We start from the raw sequence: 21,486 nt of genomic DNA on the forward strand, positions 1-21,486 counted from the left end.
GTCCGCATATCTGATGTCCGTAACCCAGGGACTGTGCCTGTACCTTGTATTGTGTATGATTTCTCTCTTTTTTAATTTCTCCAAATCTTTTGGGTTTCTAATACCATGACAGGAAAGGACCCTTTTCCTAAGTAAAAGTATGATCAAAGTTCATGAAATTAGTATTGTTTCAGTGTTTGATGTCAGCCAGAAGTGCTGTTTGCAGCACCCGCAATGTGCCCAGTAATTGACTCCTTCTATAATTTGTAAGGAGTTACATGTATCGGTAGCATATCTAAATGTGATTGTAGATTCTTTTTCTATAAGACTCATTGCTCCTACTACTATTGGAACTATCTAGGTATCTTTCTTGCACATTGTTCTAGTTTCTGCCTGAAAATCCTGATATTTTATGACTTTGTGTCTGTCCTTATGGAGGACACTGTAGTCACTGGCTGTGGCAATTTCAATGATCAATGCTACTTTTATCTTCTTTTCATGGACCACTGTATCTAGTTTTCTAGCATCCGTCTTTTGAACTGTTGGTAATAGATGATCCCATATGATGTAGACTTCATCATTTTCTGTGACGCTTTGTGGCTCATGTTTCCACTGTTTTTCAGCCACTTCAAGTACCATAATGTTTGCACAATCTCCAGTGCAACAGTCTTGCCACATTATTATGCCTTTCAGTATACAGTCCTTCTGCCAGTATGTCACAGCCAGCAAGGAGGTGTGCAACTGTTTCCAATTATGTTTTACAAAATCTACATTTGTCTGTTTCTCCCACATGTTTAATGGACTTTGTAAACCAATGTGTATGTAGCCCACTGTCTTGTGCCACCAATATTAACCTTTCATCTCTTGGTTTGAATTCGCCTCTCCTTAACCAATCCTGCATATGTTCCTGATCAATATGAGGTTCTTCCAGAAGTTTTCTATACTTGCAACTATATTTATGCATTTTCCATATTTCTTGCCTTCTCATATGATCCTTCACCTTATATTCTTTTTTTCGTTTTTTTGGCACATTCAATTGCTGCCTGATTATTATCTACTTGTGGTTTGATTTCCATTCCTGCTTGACACCAATATGCTTCTGCTAGCCTAAGCAGGGAAGTCATCTCAGATTTATTCTCCTCATTTTTCAAAACTTTCACTACATTTGAGTCTTGTGAGGTCAGCAGATGTGTGTGGAGTCCCACAATTGCAGATCTAATCATGTAATCATTTTCAAGGAGGCCCATCTCTTCTTCTGAATGGGGAATATATAATCTTGGTATGCACTGATTTTTATAAATCATTTGGTGAGCATGAAGCATCCTTCTTGATTTCCTATCTAATCTATCCAACACGTTTTGGGGCAAGTCAGTCGCTCCAAAACTGTAAGTTAGGACAGGAAGAGCAAATTGGTTTATAGCTTGGATTTTGTTCCTAGATGTCAGCGCTGTTTTCAGGATTAATTTAAGTCTTCTAAAGTATTCCTTAGTACGTTTTATAATTTCTTTGAAGATGTTGGGATGTATTAATAGACACATCAACTTTAAAGAAGGGTTCTGCTGCCTTTATTTGTGAATCTGTACTAACAAAATTTAAGTAGGCATATCCATTCTGGTACATCAACTTCAAAATCCAGAAAGATAGTCATAGAACAGAGTCAGCATAATTTTACTAACAGGATGGGTTCTTATGATATTTTATGCTATTCAAACAAACTAAAACTGCTAAATGTATGCACATTGTTTAATAAGAAACTAAGGAAAGATATAATTATGGTATTTAAGCCTAGTCAGAAATTCTTCTTTTCTGAGTGCCTTGGTTCACATGGTTCTAAGGTAATATGGATATTGTGATGTCCCCACTCTGGACCAGTAATCAAGGAGCCTGAATCCTCACCACTGACACTGGAGAGGGACGTTCACTTGGAAGAAAAATGGATACACCCAGTATTTCCAGATGCAGCTTTCTGCATCAAGCGCAATTTCCCTTAAGAGCACACAGAGAACACACACAGCCTGGGATCTGGGTTTCTCTCTCTATCTCTCCCTAGGTCCCCAGTAAGTCTACCCACTGGCACAGCTGCAGAGTTAAGTCCTCAGCCGAGTGTCCAAGCCAAGTCCTCCACCCCTCTGTCTGTGAAACCAGTGCTTCATGTCCCTGCTCCAAGCAGCTGATACACACACACACACACGCGCACACACACTTATTGAGATTTGATTTTCACACACACACACACATACACACACAAAAGAAAGGCTGGCATAGATTTACTAGCTATGCCCTCTTTTGCCTAGACTATAAGGTAGTTACACTGCCACAAGACACTCCAAAGCTAGCTACTCTAAGGCTCTTGCAAGGGTACCCAATAATACTGAGTGAAATTAATATTAATACAAATGGTAATGGTGACCAAATATCCAGACGTCAGGAGAGGCCACAGTGTTACCAATATATATAAGTACTCTCAAAGGTTAAACTTTTCTTTAAAATACCAGCTACATTGAAAAGTTGAAATACATTTAATAATAAATGAACATGAAAATATGAAATATCTACGTACAGTAAACACCAGAGTTTTAATCACAGGAAATATTAAAAATCACAAATGTGGACAGAATCACACAGTTACAGAAAAACAATACTTAATAATCTCACTATATTTTCCTAACTGATTTAGAGCATTACTATCCCTGGTCACTTAGTAGAACAAGGCAATATCAAGTAGTTGAGGGATCCTTCTATGTCAGGTTCCAAGTTTCGGCACAGAATGACATTGCATACATCTGGTCATCTGACTTCTGGTTCCCATGCAACTCCCCATTGCTAGAAACTGCCAGGATTTAGCACCTGTATATCAATAATACACACACAAGAACATTGCTCAGATGTGGTGCAGCTTCTGGAACTCATAAAACAATTGCAAACTTCTACTCCTCCTACAGAGACTAACAAACCATGCTTCTTACAGACATCGTGTCTCTGGCTTCATTCAAACTGTGAGATAACATCTTTATGGCCTAGGCCCAGTAATTTAATTTTCTGGCTATTTCTCAAAGTCAGGTGGATTGAGATTAACTTCTTCTCTTCCAGTATCCTCTGTTACACTGTATACATTTAAACATTTAGAATAATGCATGTATATTTCTTTTCTGCCTCGTAGGATACACTGTTGATACATTTTTAACACAAGCAACTTTACAAATCCATTTTCAACACAAGCATATAATCAAATAACATATAATTCTTTACTAAATTCCAGTTAGCTGTGCTGGCATATGTTACACATCCACAGCCCTACTTCTCCTTGCATAGCTGACAGTAACTCACATTGTCACACCTCTCCCCTCTTTGAAGATTCAAGCTAGTTTTTCAAGTGACCCTTGAAAAACATTTCTTGAGAGGACTGAGCCTATCTGGGAATACATTAACCCATACCATGTCTTGAAAGCCCCTCACCATTGACATTGCTAAACTCACTGTGGTGCTGCACTGTTATATCATATGCCTGCAACCCCAGGCTCCATCTTAGTAACTTGGCATTTTGATGGCTGGCTCAGTGTAGCCATAGGTCCCCCCTCAGACTCCTCCAGTCCTGCCTTCTACTGCAAATACTTAGCACAAGGGCATCCATGTCATGGCAAGGTTTCATCATGTTAACATAGTACAGTTTGTGCCCCTGCTGCCTGCCTAGCAGTTCTACCATGTAGTTAACATCACTGACCTACCATACCACTTTGAAGGGTCCTGCCCAATCTGCCTGCAGCTTATTGTGTCTGGCATAAATGAGAGCCATCACCTGCTGTCCCACAGCATTCTCTCGGGCTTGAGCATTCCTGTCATACCAGACCTTATTCTGCTGTTGGGCTTCTGCACCAGGCCAATGAGCTCCCTAAGCCTTGTCTTGAGGTTTAGGACATATGCCACAACTGACTCCTTGTGGGATTTACACTAACCCTTCCACTCATCATGAATCAAATCTAAAGGCCCCCTCACCCTATGCCCATACAACAACTCAAAGGGTGAAAAACCTATGGATTCTTGGGTAACCTCTCTGTATCCAAACAACAGATGGGGCAAATATTTGTCCCACTCTCTCTTAAACTGGTCTGTAAATGCCTGTAGAGTTTAACCTCTGCATAAGACCATTAGTACGGGAATGGTAGGGGGTGTTTTTTTAGGTGCTTCACCCCACAGCACTTCCACAGACAAGCCAGCAGGTCTGACATGAAATTGGCACCTCTGTCAGTTAGTATTTCTCTCGGGAAACCTACTCTGCTGAAAATCTCTAACAGAGCATTTGGCACCTTCTCTGCCTTGATGGAGGACAGAGCCACTGCCTCAGGATATCTGGTAGCATAATCTACTACCACTAGGATATATTTCTTCCCTGTGGAACTTTGGGTGCTCAGGGGCCTCACAATATCCATACCTACCCTCTGAAATGGCTCCTCAATCACAAGTGAAGGCACCAGAGGAGCTTTGACCTTGTCTCCTGCCTTGCCTACCTTTTGGCAATGTCAACAGGTCCTGCAGTACCAGGTTACATCCCTTGCAATCCCAGGCCAATAGAAGTTCCGCATAAAAGTCTCTTGGTGTGCTTTATACCCATATGACCTGCAAAAGGAATGACATTGGCTATGGCTACAAGTGCCAGATGGTAGAATGTAGGCACTACCAACTGCTGTATTACCTCACCCTTTAGCCCTCCCTCAGGAGTCCACTCTGTATACAGTAACCACTTGTTCCAGTATACAGATTCACCCTTTTCCTTGAGAATCAGGTGCCACCTAGCTGTCTCCCTCAAACCTCTCAGTGTAGGGTCTGAGAGCTGAGCCTGTCTCAGCTATGTCATTGTAACTCTTCCCAGCTCCTCTTCTACAGGAAGTCTGGTTTCCTCTGACAGCAGTGCCTTACTGTCAGGCTGGGTGCTACCACTCATCTCTGCTCTTGCAGTCACTCTGTCGAATGGAACATCAGTACCTATCAGCAGCTGTGGCTCATCTATAGGCTCACTGCTACAGGGTAGCTCCCTCACTGAAGTAGTCACCTCACCAGCCCTGGCTTCAGGTGTGAGGTCTGTCTGGGTCTCCCTAGGCTATCAGACCCACATGCCTGTCTCCAAGCCTGAATGTATGTAACTGCATGCACACAAGGTACTGCATTATCAGAATCATTCTCTATCAAGACATCTGAAGGGATATTCTTAAACACAGCTACTTGCTTACTTCCATTTCCACCCTGACAGTCAAGGTAAACCCTGGTTAAAGGCATTTGGAATAGGGTCCCCTCCTAAAACTCTTGCTGGAGTGGACTGTCCAAGCAAATACTGTTTCTTTTTAACCATTGCAGACTTCACAACGGTTATGTCGGAGGTTTTGTGTGTCTTAACAGTGGTTTGTTTTCCATCCACTAAGATCAGATGTAAACTTTGGTGATAGTTTGGTATCCCCGTTGTCTCTAGACAACATACCACTGGCATACTGTTATTCCCACTTGTTGGCTCCCCCACCTTTTGTTCTCTACATTGCCTCCATGGACATCTATATGATACATGGCCCCGCTGGTTACATTTAAAACGTTTAACCCTTGATGCTGGCCATGTACCTGAACTAGTGGTTTTCCCTGTTACGGGTGACTCTGTTGGGGTGGTTTAGGCTGCCTACCATGGATTCCATTATAGCCATATGCAGCACTGGCTATCCCCTTCCGGTGCAGTCATGCCCTGCTTGCTAAGTAGAGCTCTCCTTTTTCCTAGCTCATCTGCAGAGTTACAGTCTTGGTCTGCCAACCAGATTCTCATGTCCTCAGGCAAAGCGCTAAGGACTTGTTCCCTCACCAAAAGGTCTGCCAGCCCTTCAGATGTGGTAACCTGACATCTACTCACCCACCTATGAAAATAAGTGCCTAACTCAGCAATATAGTCACACACACTTTCATCTGCCTTGTGTCTGTGCTCACCATTTTGTTTTCTGTAAGCTTCAGGTGTTAACTTAAAACATTCAAATAAGCATTATTTTACATTTTCATAGTTTAAACAGTCAATATCAGACAATTTAGCAACAGCAGTTACAGCTTTACTATGGAGTAAGGGGGTCAAGAACTGTACCTAGAGCCCTTGGTCACCATTATACTGTTTACATACCCTTTCAAATATATGAATGAAACTATCATATGTATCACCCTCTGTAAATTGTGGAAGAAATGTACTCACATTTATTGCTTCTGGGGTTCAGTTATTCCTTTCCTCATTACCTCCATGATCTTGTTGAAGAGTCAGCATCTCCCTCTCATGTTGACACTTCTTCTCCTTTCCTTTGGCCTCCAAACCCAGCAGTCTCTCCTTTTCTTCAGCCTGCAAACACTACAGTTTGTCTACTGATTCTAGTTCCAAATGTTTGATCTCCAGTTCAAGTATTTTTAACTCCAGACAGATTTTTAAGTACTCTGAGGAAAAGTTGAACTGTTCTGTTTTTGAGGGATGCAAATTCCCATCACCAGACTGATTATCCTTCTAGTTGCTGGTCTTAGCTGTGACTAAGGCTGAAATCATTTCCTCTTTAATCGAGCTGGCATTTACCAGACCTTTGGTTTTATGCACCTTGGCCAACTGGTTCTTTGTCAGCTTGCTATAATCCCCTGCTGGCATTTTTACCTGCTTTCCCTGACTAAAGTAAACAAACAAACAAAAATGTAAATAAAACTGTTCTGAAATGAAGCTCTGAATGTTTACCTCGTGGCTGCTTGGGAGTACACTCACTTTCACTGACAACTGCTTACAAGTTGCAGAAGTTCAATTAATATCCCACCACTGCCACCAGTATGTGGTGTCCCAACCCTGGACCAGTAATCAAGGAGCCTAAATCCTCACCACTGGTACTCGAGAGGGATGTTCACTTGGAACAAAAATGGATACACCCAGTATTTCTGGATGCAGCTCTCTGCATCAAGCACAATTTCCCTTAAGAGCGCACAGGGAACACACACACCCTGGGGTCTGTGTTTCTCTGTCTGTCTCTCCCCAGGTCCCCAGCAAGGCTTCCCACTGGCCCAGCTGCAAAGTTAAGTCCTCAGCCAAGTCCTCTACCACTCTCTCTGTGAAACCAGTGCTTCGTGTCCCTGCTCAAAGCAGCTGACACACACACTCTTTGAGATTTGATTTTCACACACACACCTGGAAAGGCTGGCACAGATTTACTAGCTATGCCCTATTCTGCCCAGCCTATAAGGTAGTTAAACTGCCACCAGAAATTCTAAAGCAATCTACTCTAAGGCTCTTGCAAGGGTACCCAATTATAGTGAGTGAAATTAATATTAATACAAATGGTAATGTTGACCAAACAGCCAGGCTTCAAGAGTGGTCACAGTGTCACCAAAGATACAAGTACTCTCAAAGGTTAAAAATTGCTGTAAAGGACCAGCAGAAATGAAAAGTTTAAATATATTTAAGAATAAATAATAAAAGAACATGAAAATATGAAATATCTATTTTCAGTAAACAGCAGAGTTTGAATCACAGGAAATATTAAAAATAACACAAGTGGACAGGTTCACACAGTTACAGAAAAACAATGCTTAACTAATCTTACTGTAGTTTCCTACCTGATTAAGATAATTAGTACCCCTGGTCAATTACTAGAGCAAGGCAAGATGAAGTAGTTGAGGGATCATTCTATGTCAGGTTCCAAGAAACAGACTGCTGTCTCACCTAATATTAAAACATTATTTCTATACAGAATGACATCACATACATCTGGTCATTTGACTTCTGGTTCCCATGCAACACCCCCCATTGCTAGAAACTGCCAGGATTTAGTACCTACATGTCAATAAAATACACACAAGAGCATTGCTCAGATCTGGTGTAGCTTCTGGAAGTCATAAAGCAATTACAAACTTCTACTCATCCTACAGAGACTAGCAAACCATGCTTCTTACAGACATTGCATTTCTGGATTAATTTAACTGTGAGATAACATCTTTATCACCCAAACTCAGTAATTTAATTTTCTGAAAGGTGGATTGAGATAAACTTTTTCTCTTCCAGTATCCTCTGTTATATATACATTTGAACAGTCACAATACTGCATGTACATTTCTTTTCTGGCCAACAGGGCACCCTGTTGATATATTTTTAACACACGCAACTTTACAAATCCATTTTCAACACAAACATCTGTACAAATCAGTTTGATATTCAAGTAACATATAATTCTTTACTAAATTCCAGCTAGCTGTGCTGGCTTATGTTTCACATCCACTGCCCTACTTCTCCTGACATAGTTGGACATATCTCACATCATCACAGATGTAATGACTCTTCAGGGTGTAAAATAAAAAACAAAATAATGCAGCTACTTGGTTTTGTGATAGGATGGTTAAACACTAGAGTGATTTACTAAAAGTGGTTAAACATTGTGACACAGTGGACAACTTTAAGGCAGGTCTGGCTAAATGTTATGTTTAATATAGTCTCATGATTAATTGTGAACTTTTTAGGTAAGTTAACATGGACCTTTAAAAAGAAACTCTAAAGACATCCCATAGATTTTTACATGTTCCTCTTTTAATTATCAAGACTTCTTTAGAAAAACAACATTAAAATCAATGAGTGATTTAAATAAAATAAAGTTTGTTACATTACTCAGTGGTTTTAATGTTTGTTTTCATCACTGGTTTTCATGCTGATTTTCTGATGAAGTTTTGGTGATTAAAAGACAAAAGTGCAAAATATTTATGAGATATCATTTGGTGTTTCTTTTTGATGGTTTTGATTTTTGCTTTTTCCTAATTAAACATTTTCTTGTTTTATTTAACATGGAGTTTTGTTTTATCCTCCTCCCCCACCGGTCTGAAGGAACATCATTTTAAGAGTGCCATGAAGTTAAAGAGGCTAGATTACTGACTCATGTGACCTTTGTCAATGTTAATTAATCATGGCTGTTTAAGGAAACTACTTCCATTTTATTGTTTAATTAGATTTATATTACTTATTGGGTGGCATTTTTTTTATAGAAAACATTGATCAGTTTTGTGTGAGTTTTCAGCCTGATGAATCCTTATAACAAAAGCACTTACTCGTAGTAAGTTTTAATAAAAAATTTAGCCGTTTTCTGAACAGTAGTTTTTTTCTGTTTTTTTTTTTTTTTTTTTTTTTTTTTGCAACAAGTTCAATGTTGTTGTTTTATGCAGTCCACAGTACAGTACGGTTTAACAATTTTATACAATAAATTTACATGATAATGTAAACGGTACATCAGCAGTAGCAAAGTAGCAGCAAATATGTAATGATTTTCAACTTGTGATTCTGATGTATATTTCTGTGATGAATAAAGTGTATCTATATTATATATGTATTATTTATATGTGTGTATGTATGTATAGGTCTACTACTAAATTTCAGACTTTCAAAACTTCGAATTTCTTGTGGTTGAGACCATAAGATCAACGTTTTTAAACTTTGAAATGTAAATAGACAAAAAAATAAATAAAAACAAATTTGTTATATTGATAAATTTAACTCATAGTTGATTCTGAATCAAAGTTTAGAAGATTTAGTGTAGATTATTAGCTTATTCAAAAGGGATGCAAGTATGTATGACAGAGTTCTGGTCTACAGATTATGTTATCTAAAGTTGTTGCATTAACTGCTGTCTCAAACTACCATCTGTCTCAAACTACCAGTGATCTTCCCAAAGAGAACTGAACATTTAGCTGGAGCGTGGTTTATGTAACATAAATATAATATCATAGATTATTTGAGGAATAGACACAGTAAGGCCTTATTAAATTTAATTCTGTTGGCTACCAAAAAGGCAATAACTAGAAAATAGAAATCAAAATCTAAAGGAAAAAAAAAACTGTACTTGAAGTATTGAATATTGTAAAAGAAATAAAATAATTGGAAATAGGATCTTTAGAAAAGGGAATGAGCACATTACATAGAAATAAATGGAATTTGTGGGGAAATACATGCAGAATAATGTTCAGGGAAAGACTGAGGTTTATGGGAAGGCAGGAATTGAGCAATATATGTAATAGACTGAATGACCGTTGTTATAAAGACAGAAAGTGTATAATGTATGTAAATGATAACATGTTAATATGGTTTGTTTTCTTTTCTATTAATGTACAGTAAACTCTCAGTTAAAGGACCATCTCAAGCAACCAGCAAAAAATATCAAAGAAATACACTATAATTTTCACGTTTTGTACTTTCTGTTTTCCCCCTGCAGAAACATACCTTACATTTGTAGAGTTTTAGATTTTTAAAAAGGAAGATAGGAATAAATTCCCTCTCTCCCCAACCAGAGAACAAGTCAAACCAAACAAATAGTATAGGGTACAGTATTAGTCAGGCCTATTTTAATAGTAAGTTTTACGCAACCAGAAACTATGGTTATCCAACATCTACCAATCCCCAGGGGTGCCGGTTAACTGAAAGTTTACTGTATGTGTGCCTGGGTATTAAACGATAATTTAATAAAGGTGTTTAAAATATAAACATTTTGTTTGAGGAAGACTTCATTTAGCATAACACAAGAACTGTTTTGATCAGCTTTCAGTCTCTGTTTAATAAGTAGGAAAGTAGTCACAGTACAGATTTATTATAGCAACTTCTCTTGTGAGATATGGTGTTACATAAAGTGGCAACTCATCTGAGCCTTATTTCGTATTGATGCATTTCATGATTTAATCACTCTAGAACCTTTATGGGTTTGAGGACTTGTAGAAATTCTTCTGCTTTGCTGTTGTGGTTTCAGACCCCCCCCCCCCAAGTAACTTGGAACAAAAGTTTGCTTTGTTTTGTTGTGCTGATTGCTTCCTTAGAGCTATAAAATATTGTAAAGATTTTTGAATGGTCATAATAAGCTCTTTTTATGAAAAAACATAGACTCAAAGTGTTAACACAGAGAAAGAATTATTTATTGGAAATTGTTTTTTCATGCTGCAGTGTTGAGGAAAGTCACAAACATAATGTTTCTGCAACTATACATATTGCACCTGAGTGGTGCTGATTATCTAGGTTGTCTACACATTGTAAGTTAAAAGCAAACTCCACCTTGAAACTCCGAAATGTAATTTTTTTCATTGTGTCTTTGTATCCTAAATTATTTTAATGAATCACAATAACTCTTAAGTGCATTTTTAAAATAATTTAATATGTCTTGCCACAAAGTGACTACATTACAGGGCCTGTTACAATGTTGTTTTACTGCTTTGTCCTTTGGTTCCAAGAATCCCTCTTAAGTCACATTTTATACAAATCATGCTAAATATAAAAATTGTATATTTTTTAACGCCCATATAAAAAGAATGACAGTAGTGTGAGTCACAGGCATCTTAGACAGATGCCTGATCACAGTTTTTGCCTTTGTCCGGAATTATTCTGATGTGCACTATTCTCAGACTTGCCCTCACCTATTCAGAGTGGTTGTAAATCCACAACAAAATAAAATAGTTAAACTGCACTTTTTTTCTAAGCCTGTTGATTTGTAATCTTTCAAGCATTGACAGATCTTCCCTTTCACTCTTCCAAAGCTACATCTGTAAACCTTGAGCTGTAACTGATACTTCAAAGAACTTGATCTTGTATGTGCTTGTGTCTACAGCAGGAAGATGGGTGTTTTTATCTTGAATGTTAGAAAATGTATTTCCATTTTGTAGTTCCTGTCATCTGTCCTTGTAATGCAACACAGTAAAATAGATACAGTATACTGTTCTTTAATTTGAGTTATAAGATTTTCTTTCTCTTTTTAAAATAAATTACAGATGTCTTTATGCATTATAAATTTTCTCTTCTGTTGTACTATTACCCTATGATTTGTTACAGTGTAGCATACTAACACTTCATCAAAACCACAGTCTTTGAATATGACAAATGAGTCCTTCTCTCTGCTGTGTGTAAGAATAAAACATTATCTGTAAAGTGGTGCAGTTAGAGAAAAGAATACCTCAGACAAGTAGATCACTATTCGAAAAAAAAAAATGTTAGTTATGTGCATCAATACTATTTCTCTTCCTATCTGCAGTAAAGACAGTGGAGAAAAGTTCCACCACACTGTGTAGATTTAGAGGATTTACCAAAAGAATAAACTTCCCAAAACCCTTCTCCAATATACACAGCTCTGTAACTTTACAAAAAAACATCTTCAAAGACAAAAAAATCCTACTACACTAAGCTCCAGTCCAACCATCCCCAAAACCCTAGGCTTTTTTGGAACTCCATAAACTCACTCCTCAACCCAGGCTCCAAAAATAACCCCTGTCTGGACCCAAGTAAATCTGACCTCGAATTAGCCTCGCTATTCAACTCTTTCTTTATAGAGTCACTATCCGACCTAACAAAAACTTTTCCCAACAATGACCCATCTCTCCTACATTCAACCTCATCTAAGTGCCCAAATAATTTCTCCCCTATGTTTGAGCTTAAACCTGTCTTCACTAACTACATAAAAAGACTTCTATCCAAACTTAAACCCTGCTCCAGTGCTCCTGACAGCATCCTCTCGTCCTTTCTCAAGTCTGCTGCCGATGGTATAACTCTCCCAATTAGTATCTTAATTAATAGATCTGTAAAGGAATCTCATGTCCTTAAACACTGGCATTCCGCCTTTATTCTTCCTCTCCACAAGGGAGACAAAAACACTAATATTTCAAACTTCCGCCCTATAGATCTTCTCACTCCAATCTCCAAAATCCTAGAAAAATGCATCCATCTCCAACTTATGCATTTTCTGACTAAAAACAACTACTTAGCCCTACCCAACATAGCTTCCGACCAGGACATAGCACCATAACAGCTCTAATCTCATTCTAAGAAACTCTCAAACAAGCCCGAGATTTTGGGAACTTAGTATCCACAGTGCTCCTAGATCTCTCTAAAGCATTCAATACTGTTTCCCATAAGCACCTTCTAAGTCACCTCTCAAACCTAAATCTCTCCCAAAACACTCTTTCCTGGTTCTCAAGCTATCTGTCAGCTAGATCTCAGGCTGTGAAATGGAAAAAGGCACCTCACCTTTCTTACCCACCCCTACTGGAATACCACAGGGGTCCATCCTAGAACCAATGCTGTTTAATATCTTTATCAATAACTTTCACTCTGCTGTTCCTAATGCCAAAGTCATCCAGTATGCAGATGACTCTACACTTGTCTGCTCTGCCTCTAACCTCCCTGAACTCCTATCTAAAACTCAGACTGCCTTCTCAACTACTGAGATCTGGATGCGCCAAAATCACCTTTCTCTCAATGCTAACAAATCTAAAATACTACTATTCACACCCTCAAAATCTTTCTCTTTTGATAAAAATTCCTTCCAAGTCCTTAGCCAAAGCAATTCTCCGATGGAAATTGTTCCCTTTACCAAACTACTCGGTGTAACTATAGACAAACACCTCAAGTTCGACATCCATATTCAGCAAAATATAAAGAAAACCCACCAAAAACTAGGTTTGCTGTACAGGAACAACCACTTCCTCTCTACTTATACCAGGCATACTCTGGCCTCCTCTTACCTCCTTCCCTCCCTTTTCTACGGTTCCCTGCTACTAACTAACCTATCTTCTTCTATCACTTCCAAACTTGAAAGCTGATAAAATTTCTAAATTTGCCACCAAAGCCAAACACTCCACTCATCACTGTGTTACCCTCCAATCCCTCAACTGGTTATAATTCACAAATTACCTGGACTTCCTCCAGCTCACTATAGCACATAAACTAATATTTAATCCAACCAAATGCCCCGCTTTAACTAACATCCTTCCCCCATACACCCCAAATAGAACTCTCAGATCTGAACACCAAAACTTAATTACTGTCCACAAAGCTAAATGTCCTGCTGGACAACTTCTCCTCTCCTTCTCCTTAGATAAGAAATGGAACTCTCTCCCTTCCACACTAAGGACAATGTCTAACACAATCAGCTTCAAAACTCAGCTTTACACCTACCTCTCCTCCAGATCGAAATGTAACTGCATTCTCCCTACCTAGAACTCTCTAACAAAAGTCCCTGGGAGGGTATCCTCCTGAGTTCCTAAGAACCTTATAGCTGGCTATAACCTTCTGTAGCTAATTCCCATGCAATCTATCATACTCTGTAAATAACTTTTGACTTTAACTGTGTGAATTTGTTAAACTGTACCTGCACGATATTTTTCCACTATGGGCAATATTGCTCACGCTTTGTATTATTTGATATGTATTTGTACTTGTACTTTTATTTTTATTGGACTGCTATCTTTACTGTAATCAGTTTCATAGAGTTTTTCTCCGTGAACCTCCACTGAAAACGGGCTATCTGGGCCCAGTGGCCTTCCCCAGTAATCAAACTGGAAATAAATACATAAATACATTTTTACAGTGGAATTTGACATCAGCAAGACTGAGGACTGCCTGTATAAGACTGTGGGCAGTACCTGATATGAAAAACTTCAGAATTCCCTTTGTGCGTGGTATGTCATGCAGTCACAAACAAATTCCTCTGCCAAAGCATGCAAGAGGTTAAGCTTAAAAATATAAAAGTGGATGGACTTTCCCTTCTTTTGATTCCAAGACAAAGAAAGGGAAAAAAACAGACTGTTTTCTTTTAAGTAAACCATACGTGTAACCATGTTGTAGGGTGGAAAGAAAATGCAGGGTTGAATTAAACTGCAGGTGAGGGTGGACTCTCCCTTTAAATACATTGTACTGTAAGAGGCACATAGAATCATTGAAACTACAATGCAACTTTGCCATGTGGCCATGTACATCTTGCCAGTACCCTCAGTTAGACCTTACCAAACCTTTTGAAGGAGAGATAGGCCAGTCAAGCCAGGGAAGAATTTGTGATTATTGATCCAATTGTCCAACTACTTTTTAAAGGAGGATAGTGTGCCACACTGCTTGATCTGTAGTGGAAGTTTGTTCTAATGAAGGGGTATTCATTGTATGATGAACCTATCTCTCTCCACTGTGATTTATTTATTTTTTAAGCAGGTTCACAACTCTGGTCCTAGTGTTCACTGGACTGTCTGATTTGTTGTGATATAAGATGTATTGGACTGCCTGACCCATAATGCCCAGAAAAGCAAGCCATAGATCACCTCTAAGGAGAATGCAGCCACTCCTGGTAGCTTATGCCCCTCCATAAAAACACAGTTACCTTTCTTTAATGTTAAACTGTGTACAGTGTATGTTGAAATAGTTTTATTTGCATATTAAGCACTTAAATGAAGTTGAATAAAAGTATTGTCACGTGTCTGCAAAAGACATTAGTTTAAGATATATATTTACAGAGTAAGATGATTGATTCAAATTATATTAATGATATGTAATATAGCATCTAATGTTTTGACTTAAATATATGCTATTATGATCTGATATACTGAAAAAGTGAGAAAGTGCAGGTAGATGTTTGTCTAAGAGCACACCCCAAACTGTAAACAAAACTTCTCATTTTGTTTAATTCTTTTTAAGCTTAGATTGATTTACCAAGGCTTCACATAATCACAGTATGTACATCAAGACACCATACTGAGTATTGTTGAATTTGATTCAAGTAGCCATGTGCAGTTTTTGAAATCCAGGCTACCTAAAAAATTTAAAGATCAATTCCACTAAACCAAAAAAGCAGACTAACTGCAAAGGTTTAGGGAAACAAAGCAGTTTATAAGTAGTTGTGTAGCTAAGTAGATAATTCAAAAGAATGCAGCCACATGCTGAAACAGGTACTCTAGAAAGTATTATTGTATTTTGCTAGGACTAATTTGTTTAAAACAGAAAGCATTAAAGTCCATGTGTTTTGACTGACTGGTAAATATTCTTGGATCCAGTTTAAAGAATAATGTAGGTCTGAAAGATGAAATAAGCAGTAAAGAAAGAAAACTGAAAATGTGAATATACTTGAGCATTAAGTATTTGTATGGTAAAAGTACAGCAGTTTTAAAACTAATTTATTTACATATTGATAATGTTAAACTAATCGTATTTCAGATGGAAAATAGCATCTGATCAAAACTAGTGAGTAGATTTGCTCAGTACTGTAAATTACAGAAAACTACTAGATTTGAGTATTTATTTGGTAGTAATCCATATTGTCATACAATATCTCAACTTGATGCTTTGAACTTTTCATCTGTGGATTTTCATTTATCTATCATTATAAACACAATTGTTTTTCATGATTTCTGCAATGTATGCTGCCATTTTTATTCAGTTAACTGTATATACCCCAAGAGTCTTACAACTCTTACCTAGACCTATTAGATGAATTCACCATCCAACCAAATACACTGTTCTTGGATGACTTTAACTACCCTTTTATAGACTGAGAAACATACACTGCCTCAAACTCAGGCACAATACTTTCTGTACTTTATTAACAAATGCCCTGGAACAGATAATTTGTGCTTCAACAAGTGTATCAAGCATACTGGATCTAGTACTTACCAACAGAGGAAAGCGTAGCACCCCCATCCCGCCCCCCGTCATGTCCTCACTAGTGAGGTCAGATCACAAATCGTTCTCCTTTGAAATAAAAAATAAACTTGAAAATCCAGTTAAACCTGTAACAGCAACTATTGGCAAACTACATCTTATTAAGTGATAGTTTGTCAAAATTCAAGGTTCCTCCAACCCTGAGACCACAGCTACTTATGCAGAATTATTCACACAAACCATGTACAAACATGTAAATGGCTGCAGAAAAACTGACATACCTACCAGAAGTAAGCCCAAAAGAAACGCCAAAAACAAACTCCACTGGTAGAATTTTCACCTCAACAGGGTGTATAGCAAAAGAAAAAAGTCATGGCCAAAATTAAACCATCTGTCTGACAAGTCTAATATGCAAAGCTGTGGAATGGATTATCATGGAAATGATCAACAAGGACATTGGCAAACTTCAGACACTGGACCCATCCCAGTTTGTCTTTGTTAAGGGAAGGTTGTACCTACTTAATCTGGTTGATTTCTTTGAGAGGGTCATCAGGGTAATGGATGAGGGTAAAACAGTGCATACTGCATACCTTGACGTGGCCAAGGCATTTGATACAATGCCCCACACAGACATTGTTGACAAACTCTCCAAACTTGGCATAAATCCCTACATAACTTGTTGAATTGCTAGTTGGCTCACAGGCAGGATACAAGAAGTCAGGCTTGGTGAAAGCACCTCCACCAAGAGACTGGTCACCAGCAGAGTATCTCAGGGCTCCGTGCTGGGCCTACACCTGTTTCTCATCTTCTTCTTAGAAGTTAAGGCTAATGTCAGTGGCCTTTGACTCACCAAGTTCACAGATGGCTGTAAATTGGGAGCTGTCATAGATTCCCCCCCATGACGCCAACAACTTGCTAGAGGGTCTGATGCAGACAAATGGCTCAATACCAAGAAATGCATTATAATGCCCTTTGGCAAATTGCCCTCCCAAGTTAATTACTCCATGAATAAAACACCCCCAAGAGTTGACCTGGTAGTTAGGGATCTGGGAACATATGTGGATAGTAATCTGACCTTTGACCAAGACATGGCAAAGATAGTAAGAAAATTTTCTGTGTAAGGGTATGACATCCAGGTCCAAGGAAGTTACGGTGCCACTCTGCTCGGTTTTTATCAGTGCCCCTTTTATAATGTACCTAACCTAACACTTGCAACAGTTGGAATACTCACAAAAGTTGCTCAACGGGAGAATCCAGGGCATGAATACCCTGTCCTACACAGATCACCTAAAGGCCCTAACTCTGTACTCAGTCTCGTACAGGCTACTGAGAAGCGATCTATGCCTGACTTATATGGCATCCTCATATCCTGCCCTGATGGGTCTTTTGCACATCTGGAAAGCAAACTGTACTAGAAACACTAGATCCAAGGATCTTAAATTTGCTTGTGACATATATAGAACATGCTGGAGAGATAGATATGTGATTCAAAGGATCCCTGTATAATGGAATGGGCTCCCCATCCATGTGAAGCAGAGTTAATCCCTGACTGACCCTATTCAAATGAGACCATTGGGTGGAAAATCACAAATTCACCCCCAGGCTGACTGCCATGTCTCTGGACAGAGGTGATCAGTAAGTAATATATTCTCCAATTAACACCCCCCCTCCACACAAAATCCTTAGCCACCTCCTTACTAACATACCACCCTCCTAATAGACACCCAAGGTACTCTAGGACAAAATTGGGTTGGGGTGCATGGCTAGGCTTAAAAAGGCCCTAGTGGTTATTAGTGTAGTAACAAACTATGAACCTATATCATATATTGTCTTGATTTTGATTTCAACATTTTTGCCCACCCAACTGACTCAGATGACTAGGATCCATCCTAGTTTTCATTATGTACCTATTTGTCACCAGTAGGTGGTGAGTATTAGGTAACGGGGTCCTCAGTCTGTCACTATAATATAGTATCGGAATATATAAGCAGTCAAATGTGCCTCATGTCTCATAGGCTTCATGGCTGTGAGAACCATTACAATGTAGCCCAGATCCTGTTGTGGTTTGCCGATTACTAGTCAAGCTCTCTGAGCATGCAAAGCACATGGCATTGCGTATATGTTTTGCTAGTTAAATGCCTTGATGGTTGTTAGATATGATTAACTTAGGTTATGCTAAAATCTCTTTGCAGAGTTGCTTAATCCTGTTGCATTGGCCTAATGGATATAACAGAGAAAAAGAACTGCCAGTGGAAAGCAAGCAGCCAGACATCAGACAGCAGTCAGCTTCCCATTGCTAGATACAGAAAGCAACTGATACAGGCAGTTAAAGATAATCAGTTTCTGATTATAACTGGAGAGACCGGAAGTGGCAAAACTACTCAGCTTCCACAGTATCTACATCAAGCAGGTAAATCAATATCTGATATATTATTTGTCCTTTTCCAGTTGTTGGATAGAGTCCAAGTTTCAGTAAATAATTTCACATTAAAACATGATCTCTGAAAAAATAATATGCCTATACCACTGTTAGTTTAGTTGGCAAAGTGGTTTTATTTTAGTCTGTAGGTTACTTAAAACCACAAGGGCAATGGTAATAAAAATAAAATTATGCAAATTTGAGAATTTGGGCATTATTGTTGCTTGTTGGTGTGATATACTGTGAACACACTTTCTGTTGCATAATAAGAATCTAGTTGTGAAAATGCAAATATCACTATATTCCTCCAGCTTGGATGAATAAATAAATGGGACTGATTTGTGAAGCTGCTGCATTTTGTGGTCTTTTGTTATTGCTGATGACTGGAACATTTATTCAGGTGTCCTTGTGGCTCAGTGAGAGTAGCATTGTTCTTTAGTTTGGTTCTTAGATGGAGCAACTTCTCTTCAGAGTCTGCATGTATTTCCTGTGTTCTGATGGCTTTTCTCCGGTGCTCAGATTTCCATCCACATCCCAAAGACTGACTGTAGGTGGATGGTGATTCTAAAAGCCTGGCAATGCACTTCCATTCTGTACTTGCCTAGTAAACTCTGTGGATGAAGACAGAAGTTCATGGGGTCACTGCAGGAGCCAGATGCAACTCAAGAGCAGTAGATGGGTATTGCATTTAGTAGTCATAGTTGAGTGGTGAATGAAAAGGCTGGGCATTTGATTAAATGCCCTTGTGTTATATAATGGGTTGTCCATGTTTCATAGATTTACCAGGATTATGAGGTGGATCCAGTATTGCAGTTCTGAGCATCTGGAGGAATGTCCTTCCCTTATATAGTGGGTTAATCATGTTTCATGCATTCACCATGGTTATGAGATGGATCCCGTATTGCAGCTATTGACAGGTTGAAAAGTGGGTGTTTATGCCATTGAAAAGATAGAAAGGAGAATCTGACTTAGATACTTTGAATAATGAGAAAATTGGTGGATGGCCTTGAACAGAATAAGAAAGAAAATAAAGTAAAAATATGTCATAACTATTAGAAAACGGAGTACTGAGAATAGATACTATAAAACGTTTTTACATGGAGCTGTATGATGAGCTTTCTAAATGAATGGATCAACTGAAACTGTGCAAATTTAATATTGCTTGGAATAGATGGGCACAGTCGGCACACACATACATGAAGTTGGCTTACTGACTAGATGGATGTGATAGCTATATAGCTGTATAGCTTCTTTATTCTGACATCAGCTATTTTTTTCTGTACATCTGAGCTTCAGTTTTCTGTCTGTGTGAGATGGTCCTGTGTACCCTAAACATGAGCTGTAAATTGCAAGAGCTGCCCAGAGGACAGGGTGAAACATGTTCATCAAAGACATTCCCAGAGGGTAGGTGTTGTCCACAGAAGGGAGTTGCCCTCAGATGTTGTCAGTGAATGCAGGAGTGGGGTGTGGGGAAATGAGGGTAAGTCATAATAACCCTACATCCACAACAGAAGCAGTTGGTGGAATTGCCTCCAGAATACCTTTACAATCCACACTGCCCAAGCTCACTTAGAGAAGTCTAGAGGGGTGGAAGGGGAAGCAGATAGACCTGATGATCGATTGGGGCACTGGGATAACCTGAATGAATGAAGGGGGATGCTTAGGGAAGGTCATCGCAGGTGAAGTGGTTTTCAGGTTCTCACAGTGATGTATGAATGACATATCTGTATTAGACAGCTGAATAAAGAGTATTTTTGACACACACAAACACACACACACACACACACACACACACACACACACACACATACACACACTCTTGATATTCAGAAATAAGTGTAACAAGACAAGGTGAGAGGTTTAATGTTGCCATCTTCATCTGCTTTCCTTTCAGGCTGCAAATTACTGTACAGGAAATCAAAACACAGTACACATAAGAGACTCTGAATGAGACCAAAGGCACCAATATTTTGATGATATTTATTCATGCATGTGTTGCATCCCTTCTTTTCCAAAGCAAAAGATGTACCCATCTTTTGGAGTAGGTGCTGCAAATTGCATAAAATATTTTATAAATATATATATATATACATATATATATACATATATATATATATATATATATATAGAGAGAGAGAGAGAGAGATTCACTACATAATCTTGAAATACTGAATTTCAAAATCTTGTGACTATATAGCCGAAACCCCTAAATGCCGAAAGAGCAAAACCGCGAAATTCAAAATCCCGAACGTACAATACATATACAGCACACACATGCACACAACTGCCCCCCACAATCAAACATATAATCCTTCACTACAGATAAGCGGGGGGCATGCCCCTGCACCCCCCACACCCCCTACTTAAATATACTAACTCCGAGATCGCACAGACACACAAAGGAAACTCACACCCACACATTTTACAGTCCCTCACACACACACATCACAGTCACAACACACACTGACACACACTAAAGTCCCTAACCAACACACTTATACATAGATACTTACCTGAACTTCCACCTATCCATAAACAAACCGCAACACCAGAAGCACTACTTCAATATCTTCGAACATCGGGATTTTGAATTTTGCACTTCTGGTCTTTCGGTATTTAGGGGTTTTGGCTACACAGTCTAGAGATTTTGGGATTCGGTATTCCAAAAGTTTGA

General features: G+C 38.7%; 1 protein-coding gene across 2 annotated transcripts in view; it reads left to right on the plus strand.

The window, feature by feature from the left end:
• DHX40 (DEAH-box helicase 40) overlaps positions 1 to 21,486 on the plus strand; it is an 866,160-nt gene that overhangs the window by 12,474 nt on the left and 832,200 nt on the right. For both annotated transcript variants that reach the window (XM_044054528.1, XM_044054529.1), the window contains exon 2: positions 18,586 to 18,803. In XM_044054528.1, the coding sequence (XP_043910463.1) occupies positions 18,614 to 18,803 (190 nt within the window). In that variant the 5' untranslated portion in view covers positions 18,586 to 18,613. The remainder of the gene's footprint in view (positions 1 to 18,585; positions 18,804 to 21,486) is intronic.

Source organism: Protopterus annectens, chromosome 13.part0 (genome assembly GCF_019279795.1).
Source record: "Protopterus annectens isolate FY-2018-M chromosome 13.part0, PAN1.0, whole genome shotgun sequence".
Classification (NCBI taxonomy): Eukaryota; Metazoa; Chordata; order Ceratodontiformes; family Protopteridae; genus Protopterus; species Protopterus annectens.